At 49.6% G+C, this 17397-nt stretch overlaps 2 protein-coding genes across 2 annotated transcripts in view; one reads left to right on the top strand and one right to left on the bottom strand.

Annotated features, from left to right (window-relative positions):
- The window catches only part of LOC147101559 (solute carrier family 2, facilitated glucose transporter member 6-like), a 25771-nt gene extending 8407 nt beyond the window's left edge, over positions 1-17364 (bottom strand). The window contains exons 1-6 of the mRNA XM_085965127.1: positions 17264-17364; positions 15591-15753; positions 13678-13884; positions 12838-12937; positions 7630-7841; positions 7036-7295 (exon numbers count right to left, since the gene is read on the bottom strand). Of these exons, the coding sequence (XP_085821253.1) occupies positions 7036-7295; positions 7630-7841; positions 12838-12937; positions 13678-13884; positions 15591-15753; positions 17264-17349 (1028 nt within the window). The 5' untranslated portion in view covers positions 17350-17364. The remainder of the gene's footprint in view (positions 1-7035; positions 7296-7629; positions 7842-12837; positions 12938-13677; positions 13885-15590; positions 15754-17263) is intronic.
- cacfd1 (calcium channel flower domain containing 1) overlaps positions 1-17397 on the top strand; it is an 81309-nt gene that overhangs the window by 40661 nt on the left and 23251 nt on the right. The window lies entirely within an intron of this gene.

Below are 17397 nucleotides of genomic sequence, written 5' to 3'. Positions count from 1 at the left end.
TAGCATGAAAGATGTTTTCATTTGCGCACTCTATATCCCCCCGACAGAATCCCCGTACTTCAAAGAGGACACCTTCTCCAACATAGAGAGGGAGATTATCCAATTCCAGGCCCAGGGAAATGTGTTGATATGTGGGGACCTCAACTCAAGAACGGGCGAAGAACCAGACTTCACCAATAATCATGGGAATAATTACATATTTGGGAATAACCACTTTGATCTCCCTTCCCATCCACACAGGCATAACTGCGACAAACAGACAAATGCTAACGGAAAACAGCTCCTGCAGCTCTGTCGAAGCCTGGGTCTGTACATTGTCAATGGTAGGTTATTGGGAGACTTCCTAGGAAGATCCACCTATTGCTCACCTCTTGGCTTCAGCACCGTAGACTATATGATTACAGATCTCGACCCATCCTCTTTCAGAACATTCACAGTCAAACAACACTGTCAGACCACAGTCAAATTACTGCATATCTTGAAAGGACAGAAACAACCAACACAGAAACACAACCCAGTAAACTGTACAACATTAAAAAATCTTACAGATGGGCCAAAAACAGCACGGAAAAATACCCGAAAGCAATTAGCAACCAAACAACTCAAGCTCTCTTGGACACCTTTCTGGAAAATACATACACACACAATAAAGAAGGCGTAAACTGGGCAGTGAATAACCTAAATAATATTTTTGATAATTTGGCATCAATGTCAAACTTGAAAGTTCGCAAGAACAAACCCAAAACAAAAAACTACGAAAAATGGTTTGACTCCGATTGCCAGAACATGAGGAAAAAACTCAGAAAAATATCAAACCAAAAACACAGACAACCAGAAAATGAGGAATTACGCCTTACTTATTGTCAGGCACTAACACAATACAAAAACACACTCAGAACCAAGAAAGAGCAGTATATTAAGAATACACTCATCTCCATTGAGGAATCCATTGATTCCAATTGTTTCTGGGACAACTGGAATACATTACACAAAAAACAACACGACGAATTGGCCATTCAAAACGGAGACACATGGGAAAACCATTTTGAAAAATTATACCAGAAAAACACACTAAGCCCAGAGCAATACCAAATATGCGAAAAACTGGCAAAGCTAGAATTTGCCATAAAAGATAACCAAAACCCGATAGACCCCATTGAAAAACTCAAGGACCTGCGACCAGGAAAAGCTTGCGGTGCAGACGGCATCCTAAGCGAGATGATTAAACACACGGACGATAAAATGAAATTGGCTATACTGAAACTCTTCAACTTGGTTCTGAGTGTCGGTTACTTCCCTGATATCTGGAACAAAGGACTCATAACGCCCATATACAAAAGTGGGGATAAAGTTGACCCAAATAACTATCGAGGCATCTGTGTAAACAGTAACCTGGGGAAGGTTTTCTGTAGTATCATAAACAGAAGACTTATAAACTTCCTTGAGGAGCACAATGTCTTGAGCAAAAGCCAAATTGGATTCCTGCCAAACTATAGAACATCAGATCATATCTTCACCCTACAGACCCTAATTGACAAACACGTTCATCAAAACAAAAGCAAAATCTACGCATGCTTTATAGATTTCCAGAAGGCTTTCGATTCCATCTGGCACAACGGTCTATTCCTGAAACTTATCGAAAGCGGGGTAGGGGGAAAAACATATGATGTAATTAAATCAATGATACAAACAACAAATGTGCAGTTAAAATTGGAGCCAAACAAACAAAATACTTCCCACAGGGGCGGGGGGGTGACGCAGGGCTCGCCAATCTCACCGACACTCTTTAATATTTACATAAATGAACTGGCAAAACTACTTGAACAATCTACAGCACCCGGCCTCACCCTATATGAATCCAAGGTTAAATTCCTCCTCTATGCAGACGACCTGGTTCTGCTGTCAACAACTAAGGAGGGTCTACAGCAGAACCTGGATCTGCTGGAGTCGTTCTGTCAGACCTGGGCCCTGACAATAAACCCCCAAAAAACCAAAGTCCTTGTGTTCCAGCAAAGATCCAGACATCAGGGACCCAAAATAAATCTCACACTGGGAACAACTAAAATCGAACAAACCACTAACTACACATACTTGGGCATAAAAATCAGCTCTACGGGAAATTTCAAACTGGCTGTGAATGAACTGAAAGAGAAAGCTAGAAGGGCTTTCTATGCCATTAAAAGATCAATCCAAATAGAAATCCCAATTAGCATTTGGCTCAAAATTTTCAAATCAAAATCATTAATTGAACCAATTGCACTCTATGGCAGTGAGGTGTGGGGACCGCTAACACAACAAGAATTTTCAAAATGGGACAAACACCCAATTGAGATCCTACATGCAGAATTCTGTAAAAGTATCCTCCAGACTCAAAGGAAAACCGTAAACAATGCATGCAGGGCAGAACTAGGCCAATATCCACTAATAATTACTATCCAAAAAAGAGCCACCAAATTTTGGAAACACCTAAAAATGAGCAACCCCCACTGCTATACCCTCAGTCAACTAGACCTGGGACTCAGTGAAGTAACTACTAACACTACTAACAATAACCAGCCCCAGGACAGTGACAGCGTAACACAAAGAATTCGACCCAACACAATCGTCACTAAGCAAAAGGAAAAATATCTGTCATATTGGGCAGAAACAACTCAATTGCTACTTGGCCCTAAATAGACAATACAACATGGCTGATTACCTGACCATGGTAAAGGATAGCAAACTGAGAAAAACCTTGACAATGTACAGACTTAGTGAACATAGCCTGGCGATCAAAAAAGGTAGACACAGGCAGATCCGGCTACCAAGAGAGGACAGGATATGCTCTCACTGCAGTCAGGGAGTGGTGGAGACAGAGATGCACTTCCTCACAGCTTGTAGAAAATATCAGGACATAAGGGAGAATTTCTACCCAAAATTCACAAAAATATGCCCGGAATTCAGAAATTTGAATGACGACCAAAAACTCCCATACCTACTAGGGGAAGAGAGAAATTGTGTAACCTTAGTGGCACACTATGTTACAGCTTGCCATAAACAGAGGGACAACCACTAAATATAAGAAGAGTATATACAAATTATACGAATGTATATTTATACACTCAGGGATATATCTGTTTATACACTGTATGGATAGATCTGTATTTTTATGTACAACCATGAATGTTTTTCGATGCTTTGGCAACATAAGATGTACCTTGTCATGCCAATAAAGCGATTTGAATTTAATTGAATTGAGAGAGAGAGAGGGGGGGAGAGAGAGAGGGGGGGAGAGAGGGAGGGGGGAGAGAGGAGAGGGGGGGAGAGAGGGAGGGGGGAGAGAGGAGAGGGGGGGAGAGAGGGAGGGGGGAGAGAGGAGAGGGGGGAGAGAGGGGGGGGGAGAGAGGGGAGGGGGGGAGAGAGGGGAGGGGGAGGGAGGGGGGAGAGAGGGAGGGGAGGGGAGGGGGAGGGAGGGGGAGGGGGGAGAGAGGGGAGGGGGAGGGAGGGGGAGAGAGGGGAGGGGGAGGGGAGGGGAGGGGGAGGGAGGGGGAGAGAGGGGAGGGGGAGAGGGGGGAGGGGGGAGAGGGAGAGGGGGAGGGAGAGAGGGGGAGGGGGAGAGGGGGAGGGAGAGAGGGGGAGGGAGAGAGGGGGAGGGAGAGAGAGGGGGAGGGGGAGAGAGGGGAGGGGGAGAGGGGAGAGAGGGGAGAGAGAGGGGGAGGGGGAGAGAGGGGAGGGGGAGAGGGGAGAGAGGGGAGAGGGGAGGGGGGAGAGGGGGGAGGGGGAGAGGGGAGAGGGGAGGGGGAGAGAGGGGGGAGGGGGAGAGAGGGGGGAGGGGGAGAGAGGGAGAGAGGGAGAGGGGGGAGGGGGGGAGGGGGAGAGAGGGGGGAGGGGGAGAGAGGGGAGGGGGGGAGGGGGAGAGAGGGGGGAGGGGGGAGAGAGGGGGGAGGGGGAGAGAGGGGAGGGGGGGAGGGGGAGAGAGGGGAGGGGAGGGGGAGAGAGGAGAGAGGGGAGGGGAGAGGGGAGGGGGAGGGAGAGGGAGAGGGGAGGGAGAGGGGAGGGGGGGTAGGGGGGAGAGAGAGGGAGGAGAGAGAGAGGGGGAGAGAGAGAGGGGGTAGGGGAGGGGGGGAGAGAGAGGGGGGAGAGAGAGGGAGGGGGAGAGAGGAGGGGGAGAGGGAGGGGGAGAGAGAGAGCGAGGGGGAGAGAGAGCGAGGGGGGGGAGAGAGGGGAGGGAGAGAGCGGGGGAGAGAGAGAGAGACCGCTGAGAGAGAGAGAGAGAGAGAGAGAGACCGCTGAGAGAGAGAGAGAAAGACCGCTGAGAGAGAGAGACCGCTGAGAGAGAGAGAGAGAGACCAAAAAAGAGCCACCAAATTTTGGAAACACCTAGAAATGAGCAACCCCCAATGCTATCATTACGAAGCCCTGAAATGCCAAGAGAGGACCATAAAGAAGAATACCGTCAGTCAACTAGTCCTAGGAATCAGTGAAGTAACTACTAACACTACTAACAATAACCAGCCCCAGGACAGTGACAGTGTAACACAAAGAATTCAACCCAACACAATCGTCGCTAAGCAAAAGGAAAAATATCTGTCATATTGGGCAGAAACAACAAAAACCCAAAGCAAACTCAATTGCTACTTGGCCCTAAACAGACAATACAACATGGCTGATTACCTGACCAGGGTAAAGGATAGCAAACTGAGAAAAACCTTGACAATGTACCGACTTAGTGAACATAGCCTGGCGATCGAAAAAGGTAGACACAGGCAGACCCGGCTACCAAGAGAGGACAGGATATGCTCTCACTGCAGTCAGGGAGTGGTGGAGACAGAGATGCACTTCCTCACAGCTTGTAGAAAATATCAGGGCATAAGGGAGAATTTCTACCCAAAATTCACAAAAATATGCCCGGAATTCAGAAATTTGAATGACGGCCAAAAACTCCCATACCTACTAGGGGAAGAGAGAAATTGTGTAACCTTAGCGGCACACTATGTTACAGCTTGCCATAAACATAGGGACAACCACTAAATATAAGAAAAGAGTATATACAAATTATACGAATGTATATTTATACACTCAGGGATATATCTGTTTATACACTGTATGGATAGATCTGTATTTTTGTGTACAACCATGAATGTTTTTCGATGCTTTGGCAACATAAGATGTACCTTGTCATGCCCATAAAGCGATTTGAATTGAATTGAATTGAATTGAATTGAGAGAGAGAGAGGAGGGAGGAGAGAGAGAGAGGGGAGGGGAGCGGGAGAGAGAGAGGGGGGAGAGGGAGAGAGAGAGGGGAGAGGAAGAGAGGGAGAGAGAGGGAGGGAGAAGGGGGAAGAGAGGGGGGGAGAGGGGGAGAGAGGGAGGGAGAGGGGAAGAGAGGGAGGGAGAGGGGGGAAGGGAGGGAGGGAGAGGGGGGAAGGGAGAGAGGGAGGGAGAGAGGGAGGGGAGGGAGAGGGGGGAAGAGAGGGAGGGAGAGGGGGGAAGAGAGGGAGGGAGAGGGGGGAAGAGGGGGAAGAGAGGGAGGGAGAGGGGGGAAGAGAGGGAGGGAGAGGGGGGAAGAGAGGGAGGGAGAGGGGGAAGAGAGGGAGGGAGAGGGGGGAAGAGAGGGAGGGAGAGGGGGAAGAGAGGGAGGGAGAGGGGGAAGAGAGGGAGGGAGAGGGGGGAAGAGAGGGAGGGAGAGGGGGGAAGAGAGGGAGGGAGAGGGGAAGAGAGGGAGGGAGAGGGGGAAGAGGGAGGGAGAGGGGGGAAGAGAGGGAGGGAGAGGGGGGAGAGAGAAAGAGGGGGGAGAGAGAGAGGGAGAGAGGGGGAGAGAGAGAGAGAGAGACGGAGGGGGAGGGAGAGACGGAGAGAGGGGGAGGGGCAGAGAGAGAGTGTGAGAGAGAGAGAGAGGAGGAGAGGGAGAGGGAGGGGTAGAGAGACGGAGGGAGAGAGAGGGGGAGGGAGAGAGACGGAGAGAGGGAGAAAGAGAGGGGAGAGAGGGAGGGAGCGAGAAAGGGAGAGAGAGAGAGAGAGAGAGAGGGAGGGAGAAAGAGAGTGTGAGAGGGAGGGAGATAGAGGGGGGAGAGAGAGAAGGAGGGAGTGAGGGGGAGAGAGACAGTGTGAGAGAGAGGGGGAGAGAGGGAGGGGGAGAAATAGAGAGAGTGTGAGAGGGGGAGGGGAGAAATAGAGAGAGAGAGAGTGTGAGAGGGGGAGAGGGGTAGAGGAGGGAGAGAGAGGGGGAGAGAGAGAGAGAGACAATGCTGGGTAAAAGGTCACAGTCCTCAAGGTTGAAAAGAACAGGAGAGAAGATGAGTTCAATCAGGAAGCAGTGACTGAATGAGACCAAGTTTGGGTTTTGGATTATCGGAGGGAGGGCAGACAGACCCCTGACAGTAAGTGCCCGTCGGCTATTTAACCAGGGAAGTCATCACAGCCCAGCTGATCATAAACTTACCCGATGACCACACACTGACCAGCCAGGGTCACTGGACAGTGATCAGGAGCAGGAACCCTGGCTGATTTCCCCTCTCTCTCTAACCCAGGGGTCACTGGGCAGTGATCAGGAGCAGGAACCCTGGCTGATTTCCCCTCTCTCTCTAACCCAGGGGTCACTGGACTGTGATCAGGAGCAGGAACCCTGGCTGATTTCCCCTCTCTCTCTAACCCAGGGGTCACTGGACAGTGATCAGGAGCAGGAACCCTGGCTGATTTCCTCTGTTTCTAACCCAGAGGTCACTGGACAGTGATCAGGAGCAGGAACCCTGGCTGATTTCCGCTCTCTCTAACCCAGGGGTCACTGGACAGTGATCAGGAGCAGGAACCCTGGCTGATTTCCTCTCTCTCTAACCCAGGGGTCACTGGACAGTGATCAGGAGCAGGAACCCTGGCTGATTTCCCCTCTCTCTAACCCAGGGGTCACTGGACAGGGATCAGGAGCAGGAACCCTGGCTGATTTCCGCTCTCTCTAACCCAGGGGTCACTGGACGGGGATCAGGAGCAGGAACCCTGGCTGATTTACGTTCACCCCAGGGCTGACGTGGACTCAGTTTAACGCCTCATCTGAAAGACCCCAGTGGTCCAAGAAGGCAGCTCACCACCACCTTCTCAGGGAGCCCGGCAATGAATGGCTGTTTGGCGTGGTTAGTTGATGGCAGTGTGCTACGTGTGGTACTTACCAGGATCACGGACGTGCTGTCAAAGATGAGCTGCATGTTTACCAGGATGACTGTGATCCCACTGAGCTGCTGAAGCACCCTCATGAAGACAGCAATCAGCACAGGCTTGTAGATGAAGGGCTGGCGGAGGTCAGAGCACGACATCCGTGTGACCTGAACGGGGGAAAGAGCCACAATCTCACATTGCAAGAAAGGGATAAGAGAGTGCACACAAACTCAAAGAGAGAACTAGCATTTCTAGAGCGACTTTCACAACCTCAGGACGTCCCAAAGCGGTTTACAGCCAATGAAGTACTTTTGAAGTGTAGTCACTGTTCTAATGAAGGAAACACGGCAGCCAATTTGCGCACAGCAAGCTCCCACAAATAGCAAATCGGCTTTTTAATGATAGATATTGGCCAGGACGCCGGGGAGAATTCTCCTGGTCCTCCAAATCGTGCCATGGCCGTTCACATTTCAGTCTGGGCTGAATAGAATGACCGCTTACATTTCTGCTCAGTGAGTCCTCGATCTCCTTGTATTCGAGTTGGTAATCGGCCCCAGCTCCTCGAAGCCATGCCAGTGACTGCATGGCTTCATCCTTGCGACGTTTGGAGATTAAATAGCGAGGCGATTCCGGCATGAAGCACAGAATAGTGACCATTACGACCGGTATAATCGCCCCAACAGCAGCCAAATAACGCCAGGACAGGACCAGGCCTGAGAAAGAACAAAAGGTTTAGCATCAACTTCACGCTCAAATCACTGACCTTCTTCAACAACACAAACTGAACAGATTTTACAATCAGATTATAAACCAAACCCCTTCCCATTCACTCCCACTGTATAGAATCCCAATGGACCAAACCCCTTCCCATTCACTCCCACTGTATAGAATCCCAATGGATCAAACCACTTCCCATTCACTCCCATTGTACAGAATCCCAATGGATCAAACCCCTTCCCATTCACTCCCATTGTACAGAATCCCAATGGACCAAACCCCTTCCCATTCACTCCCATTGTACAGAATCCCAATGGACCAAACCCCTTCCCATTCACTCCCACTGTATAGAATCCCAATGGACCAAACCCCTTCCCATTCACTCCCATTGTACAGAATCCCAATGGATCAAACCCCTTCCCATTCACTCCCATTGTACAGAATCCCAATGGACCAAACCCCTTCCCATTCACTCCCATTGTACAGAATCCCAATGGGCCAAACCCCTTCCCATTCACTCCCACTGTATAGAATCCCAATGGACCAAACCCCTTCCCATTCACTCCCATTGTATAGAATCCCAATGGACCCAAACCCCTTCCCATTCACTCCCATTGTACAGAATCCCAATGGACCAAACCCCTTCCCATTCACTCCCATTGTACAGAATCCCAATGGACCAAACCCCTTCCCATTCACTCCCATTGTACAGAATCCCAACGGACCAAACCACTTCCCATTCACTCCCATTGTACAGAATCCCAATGGACCCAAACCCCTTCCCAGTCACTCCCATTGTACAGAATCCCAATGGACCAAACCACTTCCCATTCACTCCCATTGTACACAATCCCAATGGACCAAATCCCTTCCCATTCACTCCCACTGTACAGAATCCCAATGGACCAAACCCCTTCCCATTCACTCCCACTGTACAGCATCCCAATGGATCAAACTCGCAACAAGCAATGCAGCAGCTCGCCAAGGCTTCCTCGGCAGCACCTCCCAAACCCACGACCTCTTCCACCTAGAAGGACAAGGGCAGCAGGCGCATGGGAACACCACCACCTCCAAGTTCCCCTCCAAGTTACACACCATCCTGACGAGGAAATATATCGGCCGTTCCTTCATCGTCGCTGGGTCAAAATCCTGGAACTCCCTCCCTAACAGCACTGTGGGAGCACCTTCACCACACGGACTGCAGCGGTTCAAGAAGGCGGCTCACCACCACCTTCTCAAGGGGCAACTAGGGATGGGCAATAAACACTGGCCTTGCCAGCGATGCCCACATCCCATGAATGAATAAAAAAAAGTTTTAATAACCCCTTTCCATTCATTCCCATTGTATAGAATCCCAATGGACCAAACCCCTTCCCATTCATTCCCATTGTACAGAATCCCAATGGACCAAACCCCTTCCCATTCACTCCCATTGTACAGAATCCCAATGGACCAAACCCCTTCCCATTCACTCCCATTGTATAGAATCCCAATGGACCAAACCCCTTCCCATTCATTCCCATTGTATAGAATCCCAATGGACCAAACCCCTTCCCATTCATTCCCATTGTACAGAATCCCAATGGACCCAATCCCCTTCCCATTCACTCCCATTGCATAGAATCCCAATGGACCCAAACCCCTTCCCATTCACTCCCATTGTACAGAATCCCAATGGACCCAATCCCCTTCCCATTCATTCCCATTGTATAGAATCCCAATGGACCAAACCCCTTCCCATTTACTCCCATTGTACAGAATCCCAATGGACCAAACCCCTTCCCATTCATCCCCATTGTATAGAATCCCAATGGACCAAACCCCTTCCCATTCACTCCCATTGTACAGAATCCCAATGGACCCAAACCCCTTCCCATTCACTCCCATTGTACACAATCCCAATGGACCCAAACCCCTTTCCATTCACTCCCATTGTACAGAATCCCAATGGACCAAACCCCTTCCCATTCACTCCCATTGTACAGAATCCCAATGGACCAAACCCCTTCCCATTCACTCCCATTGTACACAATCCCAATGGACCCAAACCCCTTCCCATTCACTCCCATTGTATAGAATCCCAATGGACCCAAACCCCTTCCCATTCACTCCCATTGTACAGAATCCCAATGGACCCAATCCCCTTTCCATTCACTCCCATTGTACAGAATCCCAATGGACCAAACCCCTTCCCATTCATTCCCATTGTATAGAATCCCAATGGACCAAACCCCTTCCCATTCACTCCCATTGTACAGAATCCCAATGGACCCAAACCCCTTCCCATTCACTCCCATTGTACACAATCCCAATGGACCCAAACCCCTTTCCATTCACTCCCATTGTACAGAATCCCAATGGACCAAACCCCTTCCCATTCACTCCCATTGTATAGAATCCCAATGGACCAAACCCCTTCCCATTCACTCCCATTGTACAGAATCCCAATGGACCAAACCCCTTCCCATTCACTCCCATTGTACAGAATCCCAATGGACCCAAACCCCTTCCCATTCACTCCCATTGTACAGAATCCCAATGGACCCAATCCCCTTCCCATTCACTCCCATTGTATAGAATCCCAATGGACCCAAACCCCTTCCCATTCACTCCCATTGTATAGAATCCCAATGGACCAAACCCCTTCCCATTCACTCCCATTGTACAGAATCCCAATGGACCCAATCCCCTTTCCATTCACTCCCATTGTACAGAATCCCAATGGACCAAACCCCTTCCCATTCATTCCCATTGTATAGAATCCCAATGGACCAAACCCCTTCCCATTCACTCCCATTGTACAGAATCCCAATGGACCCAAACCCCTTCCCATTCACTCCCATTGTACACAATCCCAATGGACCCAAACCCCTTTCCATTCACTCCCATTGTACAGAATCCCAATGGACCAAACCCCTTCCCATTCACTCCCATTGTATAGAATCCCAATGGACCAAACCCCTTCCCATTCACTCCCATTGTACAGAATCCCAATGGACCAAACCCCTTCCCATTCACTCCCATTGTACAGAATCCCAATGGACCCAAACCCCTTCCCATTCACTCCCATTGTACAGAATCCCAATGGACCCAAACCCCTTCCCATTCACTCCCATTGTACAGAATCCCAATGGACCCAAACCCCTTTCCATTCACTCCCATTGTATAGAATCCCAATGGACCAAACCCCTTCCCATTCACTCCCATTGTGGAGAATCCCAATGGACCAAACCCCTTCCCATTCGCTCCCATTGTATAGAATCCCAATGGACCAAACCCCTTCCCATTCACTCCCATTGTACAGAATCCCAATGGACCCAAACCCCTTCCCATTCACTCCCATTGTATAGAATCCCAATGGACCAAACCCCTTCCCATTCGCTCCCATTGTATAGAATCCCAATGGACCAAACCCCTTCCCATTCGCTCCCATTGTGGAGAATCCCAATGGACCAAACCCCTTCCCATTCACTCCCATTGTGGAGAATCCCAATGGACCAAACCCCTTCCCATTCACTCCCATTGTGGAGAATCCCAATGGACCCAAACCCCTTCCCATTCACTCCCATTGTACAAAATCCCAATGGACCCAATCCCCTTCCCATTCACTCCCATTGTATAGAATCCCAATGGACCAAACCCCTTCCCATTCACTCCCATTGTATAGAATCCCAATGGACCAAACCCCTTCCCATTCACTCCCATTGTATAGAATCCCAATGGACCAAACCCCTTCCCACTCACTCCCATTGTATAGAATCCCAATGGACCAAACCCCTTCCCACTCACTCCCATTGTGGAGAATCCCAATGGACCCAAACCCCTTCCCATTCACTCCCATTGTACAGAATCCCAATGGACCCAATCCCCTTCCCATTCACTCCCATTGTATAGAATCCCAATGGACCCAAACCCCTTCCCATTCACTCCCATTGTATAGAATCCCAATGGACCAAACCCCTTCCCATTCACTCCCATTGTGGAGAATCCCAATGGACCAAACCCCTTCCCATTCACTCCCATTGTGGAGAATCCCAATGGACCAAACCCCTTCCCATTCACTCCCATTGTGGAGAATCCCAATGGACCAAACCCCTTCCCATTCACTCCCATTGTGGAGAATCCCAATGGACCAAACCCCTTCCCATTCACTCCCATTGTGGAGAATCCCAATGGACCAAACCCCTTCCCATTCACTCCCATTGTACAGAATCCCAATGGACCCAATCCCCTTCCCATTCACTCCCATTGTACAGAATCCCAATGGACCAAACCCCTTCCCATTCACTCCCATTGTATAGAATCCCAATGGACCCAAACCCCTTCCCATTCGCTCCCATTGTATAGAATCCCAATGGACCAAACCCCTTCCCATTCACTCCCATTGTACAGAATCCCAATGGACCAAACCCCTTCCCATTCACTCCCATTGTACAGAATCCCAATCGACCAAACCCTTTCCCATTCACTCCCATTGTATAGAATCCCAATGGACCCAAACTCCTTCCCATTCACTCCCATTGTGGAGAATCCCAATGGACCAAACCCCTTCCCATTCACTCCCATTGTACAGAATCCCAATCGACCAAACCCTTTCCCATTCACTCCCATTGTATAGAATCCCAATGGACCCAAACCCCTTCCCATTCACTCCCATTGTGGAGAATCCCAATGGACCAAACCCCTTCCCATTCACTCCCATTGTACAGAATCCCAATGGACCAAACCCCTTCCCATTCACTCCCATTGTATGGAATCCCAATGGACCAAACCCCTTCCCATTCACTCCCATTGTACACAATCCCAATGGACCCAAACCCCTTCCCATTCACTCCCATTGTGGAGAATCCCAATGGACCAAACCCCTTCCCATTCACTCCCATTGTATAGAATCCCAATGGACCCAAACCCCTTCCCATTCACTCCCATTGTATAGAATCCCAATGGACCCAATCCCCTTCCCATTCACTCCCATTGTGGAGAATCCCTCACCCAATGCGTAGAGCAGGAGTGCTCCACAGACGAGCATGAACTGGGGCCCGGCTCCCAGTCGTCCTCTCAGCTTGGCCACGGATACCTCAGAGATGTAAACCTGGAAAGAAGGCGAGAGCAGTTTAGGTTTCGCTGTCTGTTGGTGTAGGTGTGAGCTGTCACCTACACTAGGGGGTGCTGAGGCTTCCATCCCCGTCAGCTGCTTGAGTGGACACCATGGGGCCTTGCGGAGCAGGGCCAGCAGAGCAAGCGTAAATCCCCTTAATCTGCAGATATTTCGAGCTGCTGATACTAAGCCCGTGGCTCAGTGGGTAGCTGTCTCTCTCACCTAAGTCAGAAGGTTGTGGGTTCGCCCCCACTCCAGTGAGCCTCCGCCCACCTGCTTCATCTCACCCTATCAACATAACCTTCTAGTCCTTTCTCCCTCATGGTTCCCTTTAACAAGGGATGGTCAATAAATGCTGAACTTGCCCATATCCCCAGAATGAATATACAAAGAATTCCCTACAAACTCATCCGGCTCCTTATATCTCTTCCCCTGCTGAAATCCACACTGGTGGCACCATCTCCGGCCCTAATAATTATCTGAAAATTTCTCTCACTCAATCTTCCCTTCGTCCAACAGGATATCACACTTGGCATCATCTGATCTGCTTCCTGCTTTGCCCTGACCCTCTCCTGCTCTGCTCAGCCTCGGCCCACATCTCGGCTTCTCAATCCCGCTGATGAGCGGTTTCCCCCGGGAGATGGGGTAAAATTCTCCCCCGCCCCCCCAGCGTGGTCTCCGTTACACCCGTCCCTCGCAGGGATTTGACGGCAAGTTACCCGTCCCCGCCTTACCGGAATGGAGCCGGCAGCCATTCCCCCGGCGAAACCGGTCAGTGCCCGGCCGACATCCAACATCCACACGGCCTGGGCGCTGTCCATTATGGCGAATCCAAGGGCCGAGGGCAAGCTGGACACCATGATGGTCAGCTTGCGGCCAATCCAGTCGTTGAGTACCATGGTGCTGAGGCCTCCGATCATCGTACCCAAGCTGAAGACAGACTGTAAAAAGTATTCAAAACCACAGCGTCAGGCGGGGGATAGATAACGGGAAAGCAAAACAATGGCAGGGACTATTGCGAGGGAGCAGGGGAGTGGGACTCATTGGACAGCTTCTTCAAAGAGCCGGCACAGGCACGATGGGCCGAATGGCCTCCTCCTGTGCTGTATCATTCTATCTCTTCTAAAAAAATAATTTTCAATCTTTATTTCTTCTGCTCAATGACACGAGGGACATTAGTGTAGATTGGGATATTATTCCACTACATTAAGGGTTTGATACAGAGTAAAGCTCCCTTACACTGTCCCATCAAACACTCCCAGTGCAGGTACAGCAGCACGGGTTAGATACAGAGTAAAGCTCCCTCTACACTGTCCCATCAAACACTCCCAGGGCAGGTACAGCACGGGTTAGATACAGAGTAAAGCTTCCTCTACACTGTCCCATCAAACACTCCCAGGGCAGGTACAGCACGGGTTAGATACAGAGTAAAGCTCGCTCTACAATGTCTCATCAAACACTCCCAGGGCAGGTACAGCACGGGTTAGATACAGAGTAAAGCTCCCTCTACAATGTCTCATCAAACACTCTCAGGGCAGGTACAGCACGGGTTAGATACAGAGTAAAGCTTCCTCTACACTGTCCCATCAAACACTCCCAGGGCAGGTACAGCACGGGTTAGATACAGAGTAAAGCTCCCTCTACAATGTCTCATCAAACACTCTCAGGGCAGGTACAGCACGGGTTAGATACAGAGTAAAGCTCCCTCTACACTGTCCCATCAAACACTCCCAGGGCAGGTACAGCACGGGTTAGATACAGAGTAAAGCTTCCTCTACACTGTCCCATCAAACACTCCCAGGGCAGGTACAGCACGGGTTAGATACAGAGTAAAGCTCCCTCTACACTGTCCCATCGCACACTCCCAGGGCAGGTACAGCACGGGTTAGATACAGAGTAAAGCTCCCTCTACACTGTCCCATCAAACACTCCCAGGGCAGGTACAGCACGGGTTAGATACAGAGTAAAGCTCCCTCTACACTGTCCCATCAAACACTCCCAGGGCAGGTATAGCACAGGTTAGATACAGAGTAAAGCTCCCTCTACACTGTCCCATCAAACACTCCCAGGGCAGGTACAGCACGGGTTAGATACAGAGTAAAGCTCCCTCTACACTGTCCCATCAAACACTCCCAGGGCAGCTACAGCACGGGTTAGATACAGAGTAAAGCTCCCTCTACACTGTCCCATCAAACACTCCCAGGGCAGGTACAGCACGGGTTAGATACAGAGTAAAGCTCCCTCTACACTGTCCCATCAAACACTCCCAGGGCAGGTACAGCATGGGTTAGATACAGAGTAAAGCTCCCTCTACACTGTCCCATCAAACACTCCCAGGGCAGGTACAGCACAGGTTAGATACAGAGTAAAGCTCCCTCTACACTGTCCCATCAAACACTCCCAGGGCAGGTACAGCACAGGTTAGATACAGAGTAAAGCTCCCTCTACACTGTCCCATCAAACACTCCCAGGGCAGGTACAGCACGGGTTAGATACAGAGTAAAGCTCCCTCTACACTGCCCCATCAAACACTCCCAGGGCAGGTACAGCATGGGTTAGATACAGAGTAAAGCTCCCTCTACACTCTCCGTTCTCACCGACTCTGCCCCTCATCCCCCTAAACACATCAGTCGTTTCCTTTGCTTACCACAAACCAAGAAGCCTGTTCATCATTCAGTCGAAGGTTCAGGTTGCGAGATTTCTGCAGTTCTGGGACTACAGGAGACGTGTAGACCATCGCATAGCCAAAGCTTAGATTTCCCAAGAGAGGAGTGAACACTGCCAGGTACATCCACCAGTTGTTGACTGTCCTGGAAGATAAATCTGTATCGAAGCTCTTGGTCTGCAGTATAATGGCGGCTGGATATTCACCCTCCCCACCACAGCCAGTGGATCTGTCTACTATCTTCGAATGTACAGCACAGAAACAGGCCATTCGGCCCCACTGCTCTGTGCCGGTGTTTCTGCTCCACATCAGCCTCCTCCCACCCTCTTCCTCTCACCCTATCAGCATATCCTTCGATTCCTTTCTCCCTCATGTGTTTATCCAGCTTCCCCTTAAATGTATCTCTGCTATTCACCTCAACCACTCCCTGTGGCAGCGAGTTCCACATTCTCCCCACTCTCTGGGTAAAGAAGTTTCTCCTGAATTCCCCATTGGATTTATTAGTGACTAGCTTATATTGATGGCCCCTAGTTCTGGTCTCCCCACAAGTGGAAACATCTTCTCTGTGTCTACCCTATCGAACCCTTTCATAATCTTAAAGACCTCGATCAGGTCACCTATCTATCAGAGAAAAGAGTCCCAGCCTGTTCAACCTTTCCTGATGGGTAGAACCTCCCAGTTCTGGTATCATCCTTGTAAATCTTTTTTGCACCTTCTCCAGTGCCTCGATATCCTTTTTATAATATGGAGACCAGAACTGTGCACAGCGCTCCAAGTGTGGTCTCACCAAAGTTCAATACAAGTTTAACATAAATTCTCTGATTTTGAATTCTATCCCTCTGGAAATGAACCCCGAGCTTGGTTTGCTTATTAAATGTCCTTATTAACCTGCGTCACTACATTTAGTGATTTGTGAATCTGTTCCCTCAGATCCCTCTGTTCCTCTACCCCATTCAGACTCTTATTTTCCAAGGGCCATGTGGCCTCCTTATTCTTCCTACCATGATGACCACCTCACACTTCTCTATATTGAAGTTCATTTGCCAATTACGCGCCCATTTGGCAGGTTTATTAAGGTCTTGTCTATCAACTCAAGTGTGAACAGAGAAAGGAATAAGAAAGACTTGCATTTCTATAGCGCCTGTGATGACCTCAGGACGTCCCAAAGCGCTTTACAGCCAATTAAGTACTTTTTGAAGTGCAGTCACTGTTGTAATGTGGGAAACGCAGCAGTCAATTTGCGCACAGCAAGCTCCCACAAACAGCAATGGGATAATGACCAGATCATCTGTTTTAGTGACAACCTGAAACATTAACTCCGTTTCTCTCTCCACAGGTGCTGCCTGACTGCTGAGTGTTTCCAGCATTTTCTGTTTATATTTCAGATTTCCCGCATCCGCAGTATTTTGTCCTAATTTCTCCTTATGTGGCTCGGTGTCAAATTTTGTCTGATTTACGCTCCTGTGAAGTGCCTGGGACGTTTTACTACGTTAAAGGCGCTATATAAATGCAAGTTGTTGTTGTTGTTTTTCCTGCTAAATATCACCAGATCTCTTTTTAACGATTTACATTTTTTTTCCTGAAACATTACTTTTTTCTAATTCAAATATATAAATTTCAGTCCAGAGATTTAAAATGCGGTTTCTATTTCTTACCCTGTTCGCGTCTCCTGCTGGTTATTATCGTCTCGGAAGGTGTTGTACTGGCGAGGAGTCAGATTCCTGAGCAAACCCTTCCTCATGGTTGGGATGGAGTGAGGTTCCTGCTCAATCCAGCAATCCGCTTTTAT

Source organism: Somniosus microcephalus, chromosome 23 (genome assembly GCF_052327205.1).
Source record: "Somniosus microcephalus isolate GS21.2 chromosome 23, FLI_Smic_1.0, whole genome shotgun sequence".
In the NCBI taxonomy this organism is placed as follows: domain Eukaryota; kingdom Metazoa; phylum Chordata; class Chondrichthyes; order Squaliformes; family Somniosidae; genus Somniosus; species Somniosus microcephalus.
The sequence above is the reverse complement of the archived record's forward strand: the minus strand, read 5'-3'. Positions and strand labels throughout refer to the sequence as shown.